We start from the raw sequence: 10,890 nt of genomic DNA, 5'->3' as shown, positions 1-10,890 counted from the left end.
TTATTTTTTTCTTTTTCAAAAATGTTCTAGAACTCGATTACCAGTAGCGACTGTGACATCAGCATTAGAATGTTTGGTTTAGAATGTCCTAACCGCACATCTGTGACCTCACACCTTTCACAGGTCAGCAGGCCGTATTTAGGGCCAGCTCCGTAGCGTAGCGTAGCGTAGCCTAGCGTAGCGTTCACCTGAGCAGCCGATTTGGGCGCCGGCTGTAAGGCGACACCCGCTCCTGGCCTGCCCTCTTACCCCTGAAGATGCCGCAGGTGTCCTGAGTGAGCGCCGGTCCCGGGGGGTCTGGGGCTTTTTTTAGGATCTGGAAGCTCTGGTACCTGGAGTTCAGCTGAACGCAGAGTCTGAGCGACAGGGCGTAGGTCCTGCGCTCGCAGTGTCTGCTGAATAAACAGCCTTTCCTCAGCGCTCACTCAACGTCTCCTGTGTTTCGTATTTACTGAGTCCGCCGGTGTTTGCCTGTGTGTGTGGGAACCTCCGTGGCTCAGTAGAAACACAGATATATGTATATATATATATACCCAAACCCTGCATTGACCCTCCAGTTACCTAACCGTACGGAGTTCATTTCATTAGAATAGGCCAACAGTGCACCGCGCAGATGGATTTTTGAGGTCAGTTTCGACTATTGACTCAACGATAATCACTTCGAATTAGGTTCCAGCTTCGAATTAAATGGCCATGAAATTGTCCAGGGGGAGCGGTTCCTAGAGGCAGGGCCTGGATGAAGTTCCCCTCGGGGGGGGTTAGGGGGGTTTTCTGGGAAGTGTAAAGATGGTGGATTCCCCAGGGGGGGGGTGTGGGTGGGCGGGGGGGGGGGGGGTAATTTTGAGCAGTGTAAAGACCTGGACTGTGGCCCGAAACTCTGAGCCCCCGCGGAATTTCCAGACAGTGCGTGGGTGGGGGGGGGGGGGGGGAGTCACACAGGGAGTTCCTCGCTCTCCAGAACTGTGCTCCTGTTGTTCTCCGAGCGCTGAGAGACAAAGGCCCCTCTCTCTCTCCCTCCAGGACCACCATCTGCAACCTGTACACCATGCCCCGCGTGGCCGAGCCCGTCTGGCTCACCATGATGTCCGGCGCCCCCGAGAAAAACCAGCTCTGCGGCCAGTTCATGAAGGAGTTCGCCTTCCTGATGGAGCAGGCCTCCAAGAACCAGTGAGTATCGTCACAAGGCCGCCCCCTTTTTACAGTTTTACATTGCACAGTTATTTAGCTGACACTTTTATCCGTAGTGACTCACAGTTGATTACACAGTTGCCTACCACTGTCAGGACCGCAGAATCCCTCCCCCTATTTCGACGCAGACTAAAAACACACCTTTTCAAACTGTATCTTAGTCCTCCCTCCTGATTTCCCCCCCCCCCCCCTCCCCCCCACCTTCCGATATCCCTCTTGTCCAACCCAAAAAAAAAAAGTGGAATGTAATGACAGAATGACGGCAACAAAAACAAAAATGTGAACAGAAATCGTAAAACGTGTGCATCTGTGTCATCACCATGGCAGCCTCAAGGTTTTGACCAATCGCGTCCTCTCCTTAAGATTCCTCCCGGCGCTCCTCACCGCCGTCCTGACCAATCACCTGGCCTGGGTCCCCACGGTGATGCCAAACGGACAGCCGCCAATCAAGATCTTCCTGGAGAAGCACTCGTCCCAGAGTGTGGACATGCTGGCGAAGACGCACCCGTACAACCCGCTGTGGGCCCAGCTGGGTGAGCAAAGCACAGCAAAGGGGCGCAAACAAGACCGGGGCGAAAAATGTTCAATTTGGAATTATTCATCGAAAAATAAAATAAAAAATAAAGCAAAACACGTCATTCAAATTTGGCATGTAAGTCACCCCGTACCCTCATCACTCCCCATGATGAGAAATACCAGGAATAAACGGTTGATGTACCGATGCCTCCTGAATACATACCGTCTGTTTGCAACTGCACTTGAGCGAACGCTAGGAGGATAAAGATGACATATATCGCCATCTAGTGTTCAAGCTTGATACAACATGAGAAACTTTTTTTTTTTAATCCAAAGGCTTGGAAATGGGTTGTGCTCATTTAGATGTACACACGCAACATGAATCCAGACACATCTCAGTAGTTTAATATGAGGACATGTTGGTAACTAAGAGAGCAGTGCTTTGTGTGTGCGGAAATGTATACGTAAGAGTGGACAAAGATCATTATCTCATCGGGCCATTATGTTACCAAAACCAAAAACCAGCTCACTGAAAACTAGCCCTCATTTTCATTACATCACAGCTTTGTTGAGGTGTCTCTACAGCAGCAGGACATGAACAGAAAACATTCTGAAGTTCTGAATAGCAAAAGCCAGCTAGCATTTACGTGCTACAAGGTTAAATGCCTTGACTTAAATGCCTTGTTTCACAGTCCGCGCTAAAGCAACTGTAGTGGGGCTTACTTTTACTCTGACAATTTTGCAGGCATTAACTCTGCCACCCTGCCATCTTCAATTCTAGTGGAGCAGTGACTGCAGCCTGGTGCTCAGTGAGTCTCTGAGTCTCAGTGAATGGAGCATGTAGCCACCTAGCCACCAACAGGCTGCCCAATGGGTTTAGATACATGAGTCGAGATCAGAGAGAAAAGCGTTGTACAGCCCTGTGTACTAACAGCATAAACAAAAAAACGTTGTGTAGTCATGTAGGCTTCAGAGTTTCACAGGTTGGTTCGTACTACCAACATTTCGGTGCTCCCAAGCAATCTGCCCAGCTGTGCCAGCTGTGCCTGGTGCGCCTGGTGTGCCTGGTGTGTCTGTGTGCGTTTGTGCATTTGTATGTAGGTGGGTGGCCATGCATAATGCATGTATGTGCATGCACGCCTGTGAACGCATGCATTGTGGCTGGTGCATACAGTGTGTGTGGGTTCCGTGTGGGTTCCGTGTGGGTTCCGTGTGGGTTGCGTGTGCATTGCGTGTGGTTTGGGTGTGTGTTGCGTGTGGGTTGCGTGTTTGTGGCATGTGTGCAGCGTGTGGTTTGGGTGTGGTTTGAGTGTGTGTTGCGTGTGGTTTGAGTGTGGGTTGCGTGTGGGTTGCGTGTGGTTTGGGTGTGCGTTGCGTGTGCGTTGCGTGTGTGTTGCGTGTGTGTTGCGTGTGGGTTGCGTGTGTGTTGCGTGTTTGTGGCATGTGTGCAGCGTGTGGTTTGGGTGTGGTTTGGGTGTGGTTTCAGTGTGTGTTGCGTGTGTGTTGCGTGTTTGTGGCATGTGTGCAGCGTGTGGTTTGGGTGTGGTTTGGGTGTGGTTTCAGTGTGTGTTGCGTGTGGTTTGAGTGTGTGTTGTGTGTGGTTTGAGTGTGTGTTGCGTGTGGGTTGCGTGTGGGTTGCGTGTGGGTTGTGTGTGGTTTGGGTGTGCGTTGCGTGTGCGTTGCGTGTGCGTTGCGTGTGCGTTGCGTGTGTTGACGGGCCTTCTCCCCCCTGCAGGCGACCTGTACGGGGCCATCAGCTCCCCCGTCAGGCTGTGCCGGACGGTGGTGGTGGGCCGGCGGCAGGAGCTGGTCCAGCGGCTGCTGCACTTCCTCACCTACTTCCTGCGCTGCTCGGAGCTCCTGGAGACGCACCTGCTGGAGAGCGCCGAGGACGTGGCCATCGTGATGCCCGGCACGCTCATCACCACCTCGCTCCGCCCCGGCGAGGTGGAGGAGTCCGACTACGTCCTCGTCACCGTGCACAAGCCCAGCGGCGACTACCTGTCCCGCAACGCCCAGCCCGAGAGCGGATACCCGTCCGACACCAGCTGCCCGGGCAGCGCCTGCACCGACGGGCCCCGCCCCTCCCCGGAGCCCGGCCCGGAGCCCGGCGGCAGCCAGGACTCCCAGAGCGGCGTCCTGCAGCAGGCCCCGTTCCCGCCCGGCGGGGACCCCCCCCAGCCCCCGCCCTGCAAGGAGAAGGCCAGCTGCTGCCGGGACGCTAAGCTGGAGACGGTGGTGCGCGTGGGGTCCGCGTCGCCCCAGGGTGCGACGCTGGAGGTGGAGCCGGGCACGGGGGCGGGGGCGGGGGCGGAGGCGGCGGCGACTCTCGAGGACGCTCCCGACGGCGGGAGTACGCCGATAAAAGTGTTCCGGTCTCCCGGGATCCCGCTGGAGAAGAAGCCGCCGGATAAGAGCCTGTTCCCGGCGGCGGAGCAGGAGGAGGACGAGGAGGACGAGGAGCACGAGGTTCCCGCCTCCAAAGTGACGTTCCTCATCGGCGACTCCATGTCCCCGGACTCGGACACGGAGTCGCGGCGGCGCAGGGTGGAGGGGCAGATGCGGAAGCACAGGAAGCAGATGCAGCTCCAGCCGCCGGAGGCAGGGGGCGCCGTCGAGCCCAAGCGGGAGCCCAAGCTGCTCGCGGAGGACCAAAGCCAGGCTGGCGAGGGGCACCCGGACAAGCTTCCGCGCGTCCCCAGCGCCCTGCCCCGCTGGAACCCCGAGGACTGCATGGACCTGTTCGACGAGTACTTCAGCGACGACAACCCCGTGGAGACCAGGACCATCGACGACGTGTCGAAGAAGCCGGGGGTTTCGGGAGGGGCGGACCGGTCGCAGAAGGAGCCCCCGGACGCCTCGAGGGGGGCGGCGGGGACGGGGACGGGGGCGGGGGCGGGGGCGGTACCGCGGGAGCCCAGCGGACCCTTCGCGTGCGGCGGCCTTTCCGCCGCGCAGGACCAAGGCATCGTGATCTCCGTGACCGTCCCGCGCGGGGAGAAGGCGGACCTCAAGCGGGCGACGCCGCTGAACGAGTGGGACATCCCGCGGAACGAGAGCTCCGACAGCGCCCTGGGGGACAGCGAGAGCGAGGACGCGGGACAGGAGCTCCACCGCGCCGAGGGCGACGGGGACGGGCCCTACTACCCCGACGAGCAGGAGGAGTGGCTGGACGAGGTGGAGGTCCCCTTCCCCGGGTGGGTCCCACAACTCCGCATCCATCTTCATTCATCCATTACATTACATTACATTACATTTGGCAGAGTGACATACAGTTGATTAGAATAAGCAGGAGACAATCCTTCCCTGGAGAAATGTGGGGTTAAGGGCCTTGCTCAAGGGCCCAACGGCTGTGCAGATCTTATTGTGGCTACACCGGGGATCGAACCACTGACCTTGTGTGTCCCAGTCATGCACTTTAACCACTACGCTACAGGCCACCCCATCCATCCATCCATCCATCCATCCATTCATTCATTATCTAAGCCGCGTATCCTGGTCAGGTGGTGCTGGAGCCTATCCCAGCAAGTATAATAGGAATGCCATCTTCATCTTCATCGTCTAATCACTTCATTCAGATCAATCAAACTGTATTTATATAGCAGATACATTTTGCCAAAGTACATAGCATATACTCAATTGAGTTCATTTCATCGATATGTTCACTTTATCAACCACCAGTGCTAGTGCCAGCACCGGACCTGGGCCAAATACGCAATTGTTTTGGTTTCAACTGTATTTTCTACACTGTACTGAGCTTGTCTGGTGTATTGGAACCTATAAAATACCTGCTGCCTTCTGCAAGCCACTCGCTGAGACGAGATTGATCGAGCACAGCAAAGTTTTTCAGTTCAAAACAATCACGTATTTCGCCAAAGGTCTGATGTTTGTTAAATTCTTACTCCGTTACATCGGATGCATTTATATTCTCAGAGCTCATTCATATGTTCATTGTATCATTCGCCGATACCAGAACCTCACCCCGAAATGACCACAAGCCAGCGACGTCAAACCCTTTTGTCCGTCTGTGACGTACGGTTTTGCTTTTTTGCTCTCCCAGGCCCAAGCTGGTTGAGAATTACTCCAAGCCCAGCATCGCCAACTTCGGGAGGTCGCTGTTCGGAGGGTACTGCCCGACCTACGTCCCGGATTTCGTCCTGCACGGGCTCCCCAGTGACGAGCGACTTCGGCAGTGCCTGTCGGCGGAACTGGCGCACGCCGTGCAGGTAGCGCGTCTCCGTCCTCACCACACCGGGGTGCGTGGGTGAGCCCCGTGACCTCGGGTCCAACACCGGACCGTGTGGCCGGGTCGCCCCACGAGGCGACACTGGAACGCTGGTCGCGTCGCCCCGGGGGGTATGGGAGGGTTCAGTAACCCTGCAACCCCCTCTGCGGCCAAAGTGACACACAGAAGGTCTTCCTCTGACACGGAAGGTCTTCCTCGGGGGGGGGGACTAAGTTGATGCGTTGATGAGACTAAGCAGGAGACAATCCTCCCCTGGAGCAATGCAGGGTTAAGGGCCTTGCTCAAGGGCCCAACGGCTTTTCCGGATCTTATTGTGGCTACACCGGGATTAGAACCACCAACCTTTGCCTAACAGGCCGTCCTACACCCTCCTAAATCGGTAGTGGGGGCTTGGCGTGAACGCGACTGCGTTTGCGGATGATGGGACATTCCAAATTCGGGGTGGGGATTGGATGTACTCAGCCCCACGTCGGGCGCCCAAACTTTGTATTCTGAAATAAAAACGTGCCTCTGCAATGTCTCTCCGGGGCTGCGTTGCGTGTGTAGATTCACCTCCCTTTAAAGAACCCCCTGAAGCAACGTGCCTCTCTCCCCCCCCCCCAGCATCCGGTGTTGGACGAGCCCATCACGGAGGCGGTCTGCATCATCGCCGACACCGACAAGTGGACAGTGCAGGTGGCCAGCAGCCAGAGACGGGCCGCGGACTGCAACAAGCTGGGCAAGGAGGTGCTGGTGTCCAACCTGGTGTCCAGTCTGCTCCTCTCCACCTCTCACCTCTACAAACTCAACCTCTCGCCAAACTTTGTGAGTTCCCCTTCCACGCTCCACCCTTCTGGACGAATACAGAGGCAGACCTGGGTTCAGGTAGCATTTGTTCTGGATTCAAATACTTTGTCTCTGTGTTCTGTTAATCTTGCCCTGGTACATTTTGAGCCTGCAGAGACAAACGGATGGGTTGGGGTTTTTGTATTTTTGGGATTGTTAAATTTTTTTCCAGTACACCAGGCAAGCTTAGTGAAATATAGAAAAGTATTTGAATCCAAAACGAGTGCCATTTGAACCCAGGTCTGAACAGTACAGAGGTTGTCCCGTGTGTTCAGGAATGGGACATGACTGCCCTCTCTCTCCCCTGCAGTGCATCATGCACCTTGAAGACCGGCTCCAGGAGTTGTACTTCAAGAGCCGAATGTTGGCAGAGTACCTGAAGGGCCAGACCAGAGTACACGTCAAAGAGCTGGGGATGGTTCTCGGGTGAGATTCCTCCTCCTTCCTGTGTGTTTAACCTCCTAAGACCCGCACTCTTTTTTGGTATGCATTTTTAATTTCTCTTTGCTATTTGGGCTTATTGGGACCTGATAAGTATAAAAAAACTAAGCATCATCTTTTGACATGATGTAGTTTTTGAGAAAAATGATGTCCACATATGTGGACTCTCGGTCTTAAGAATGAAGTATTATGGTTGTACAGCCCAAAATGTGGAGTCCACGCATGTGTACGCCAGGTCTTAGGAGGATAATATATGCTTCAGTCCACACGGCGGTTCTGAGTCCTTTCACTTCAATCGTAGGTGGACGACATTTATATGGCGCTTTCATCCAAAAGTTAAAACCGGCAGTATTACTGACAATGAGGGCTAGATTTGAATATCCCAGAGAATAATACTGTTAGTAGAAGCACACTGTGAAAGTGTTCAAGACCGGGCTTGACTCTGTGCTGCAGGCAGAATGGTGAGAGTCTGCCGCCTGTATGTCCTGTTTTAACTATTATTTTCGATGATGTAACAGACGCTGTCGAAAAAAAAACAGGCCGTTGAAACTGAGCCAAGGGAACCCCCATGAAACGCCATGACCTCACAGAGAGGCGTATTTTTGCTGCTTAGACATCGGCTAACTTCCGCGGCAGCAGGGTTAGAGGCAGTATTATCACAGATGGTCTCGGAGTCGCTTCGAACCCGAGCGTTCATGGGTAACATGCGACTCCGCCCGGAGGCCGTCGGTCTGGCTCGTAATATTCAATGAACAGCGTTTGGGTTTCGGCGCCTCTCCCCTGTGTGTGCTCCGCTGTTGGTCACGGGTCAGAAAGTGTGTGCTAAGTCTGTACTACATTACATTACATTACACTACAGTTATTTCGTAAATCTTTCATAAATCTTATTATGGCTCCACTGGGGCTTGAACCACCGACCTTCCCTCCGGCATCCCAGTCATGTACCTTAAGCGTGTTCTAAACGTGTCCTAGGCATGTGCTAAGTGTGTGCTCTCTGTTTCTCTCCAGGATCGAGTCGAGCGACCTCCCCCTCCTCGCAGCGGTGGCGAGCACGCACGCTCCGTACGTGGCGCAGATCCTGCTGTAGCCACTAGGGGGCAGCGGACTGCGGAAACTCTGCACCCAGGACCCGTGACGAACGGCAACGACAACAAAAAAAAGGCATTTGTGGTGCCGACCGCGCCAGCCCAGCTCCGCCCCGCCCCGCCCCGCCCCCACCCCCACCCCCCCACCCCCGCGCAGCCGGGCTCTCCATGGGCGCCCGCGGAGCCCGCACAGAGTGGCAGGTCCTGTGTATCGCTCGCTCGCTCGCTCACGGTTGCTAGGATACGGACGCTGTGTCGCGCGCGGACAGAGGCGCTCCCCGCGCCCTCGCGTTACTGACTGAGGCTCCGCGGAGAGACGCGCCGGGCCTACCCGCCGGCGGAGAATGTTCTCACTTATCTAGAATGTTCTACTCTTGTTTTACATCCAGAGCATATTTTTACACTTTTTTTTTTTCGTTTTTTTGTTTTTGTTTTAGTTTTAGATGGACAATGCCAAAGAGGAGTCGCAAACTGCACTTTTCTTTCGAAGAATAATGAGGAAACGACGATACTAAATCATATTTTGCTGTATTATCATGTTGTATCTTCTTTTAATCCATAAAGAAACAAGGAAGAGGAAAAAAAAAGTTTGGCTCATCATAGTAAATATGGACAAAGAGCCCTGACTTGCCAATTATATTTTTGCTATTATATTTTTGTCATTTTACTTCACTTGTCCCGAAGCGCCACATTGCTTCACAAGATTTCTGAACAAATAATGAAATTATGAGATGAAAAATTTCAGAACATTTTTTTTTTTTTTTTGAGAATGCCCAAATAGGTTGCAGTACAAGTTGTAATGACAAAGCGTGTGGTGGCGTTTAACGCTGAACGCTCCCGCGCGTGCAGTACTACCTCAGATCTTTTGTGGGTGTTTGTCAGCTGCATTATTTGGCTTAAAAGGGAAATATTTGGGTCATGCCCTGCGAGATTATCCAACTCTCACATCGGCGTGATCTTTACTGAAGTCATAGCTCCAGATTTCACATTTGCATCTTGAATGAGGTTTTTATATTAGTGTCGATGTATTAGGGATTATTGATTATCGATTGTCTGTGGGCTTTTTTGTGCTGCCCAGTCCTTCTTTGAACAACATTGAGAAGCGTATGAATTCCCCGCAAACATTAATAATGGCCAGTAATATAGTGAATAGGGTGAGTCTTTTTAATATTACAGTGAGATTGTGTCAATAACCGTACAAAGATCAAAAGTTGCAAAGTCTTAAACTGGGTAGGCGCAAAAAGTGCTAAATACAGTAAGTAATTAAGTCATATTTCAGACAATGTTTTGTAAGATATGAATTTGAAATTTCAGGGATGACATAATGGTAGGAAATGATAGGATTAATATTGTTCATTTATAACAGTATAAAAACGCATGATTTACAGAATAAAATAGGTATGAAGCAGATTGAAACTGAGCTAGGAGATATTAATTGGGTCCATTTATGTGCAAACATTGAATACTATGTTGACCTGCCATGAAAGTACCCATTTGGCTTTGCTTTGAAATAGATCTGTCAACAAAAAACCCCCCAGAAAATAAGATTCTGTATGCTATAGCGAAGGGATGCTACCATGGTCATTAAAAACCTCCCTCTTTTCAGACTTCTAAAGGCACAATATTTTATACTTGCAGTGAAATTCTTTAAGGGAATATCACTGAAATCTTACATTATATTTACATGCTTCACTTCTTAAGTATTTCTCACAATAATTTAGATGTGTCATCCCATGTTTATGCATGTTTGAAACGGAAGTAATTAATCACTATACCTTCAAATCACAATTACATTTATTTACCAGTTTTGTTTATAGGATTAAATAATACAATCATTGGAAGCACTAACAAAAACAAAACACTTTTTATATGATAGTGAAATGCTGCAAAAGACAAATGTAAATGGCAGGTTTATTTTTACAAATATTTCTACTATCCATGGCACACGTTTTGCATTTGATTTTGAGAGCTGTGCTGTTCTGAGGTAACGTCATGCATCTGAGTCTTAACTGGTGTGTGGCATGAAGGAATTCAGTGTCTGTTCACAATTTATTTTCCGGCTAAGATTCTGCTTTAAAAATATTTGGCCACCGCAGGAGTTACGTTTTGTAAAACATTTGATTATTTCTCTTTTAAATTATGTATTTATATCTATATTTCTCATTAAAGGTATAGTTAAATTATTTAGTATAGAGTATATAACAGTTTCATGTTAATTGTACATATTGTTTTCCATTTGTATTCAATTATTTGTACATACTGTACCTTAAATATGCATTGTTTTCCTTAATATCCTTTCCCAATTTTATGGGAATGTTGTGCAATAAAAATGCCAATGTTACATATTTCACCCTGTCTTCCTGTTATTTGTTATTGTATCAATCAAACCAAACACATTTTTCATGAACTCTTATTGCACGGGGGCTATACGGATATCTGAGTGAAAACAATTAAACCGTTTCAAAGACATGTTAAATGGACATTTGCTATGAAGACGAGTACCAGTGAAATGTGTGCATACATCAAGTTAACTGTACTCCGTATGCGCGTGCTCTTTACAAGTTCGAGTTTCACGCTTCTTTCAGTTAG

General features: G+C 50.9%; 1 protein-coding gene across 1 annotated transcript in view; it reads left to right on the top strand.

The window, feature by feature from the left end:
• The window catches only part of fnip1 (folliculin interacting protein 1), a 40,053-nt gene extending 29,402 nt beyond the window's left edge, over window positions 1-10,651 (top strand). The window contains 7 exon segments of the mRNA XM_061249280.1: window positions 1,021-1,167; window positions 1,552-1,721; window positions 3,440-4,901; window positions 5,765-5,930; window positions 6,554-6,754; window positions 7,086-7,201; window positions 8,225-10,651. Of these exon segments, the coding sequence (XP_061105264.1) occupies window positions 1,021-1,167; window positions 1,552-1,721; window positions 3,440-4,901; window positions 5,765-5,930; window positions 6,554-6,754; window positions 7,086-7,201; window positions 8,225-8,303 (2,341 nt within the window). The 3' untranslated portion in view covers window positions 8,304-10,651.
• Window positions 10,652-10,890: the final 239 nt, after the last annotated feature.

Source organism: Conger conger, chromosome 7 (assembly GCF_963514075.1).
Source record: "Conger conger chromosome 7, fConCon1.1, whole genome shotgun sequence".
NCBI lineage: Eukaryota > Metazoa > Chordata > Actinopteri > Anguilliformes > Congridae > Conger > Conger conger.
This window is presented reverse-complemented; position numbering and strand designations above follow the sequence as displayed.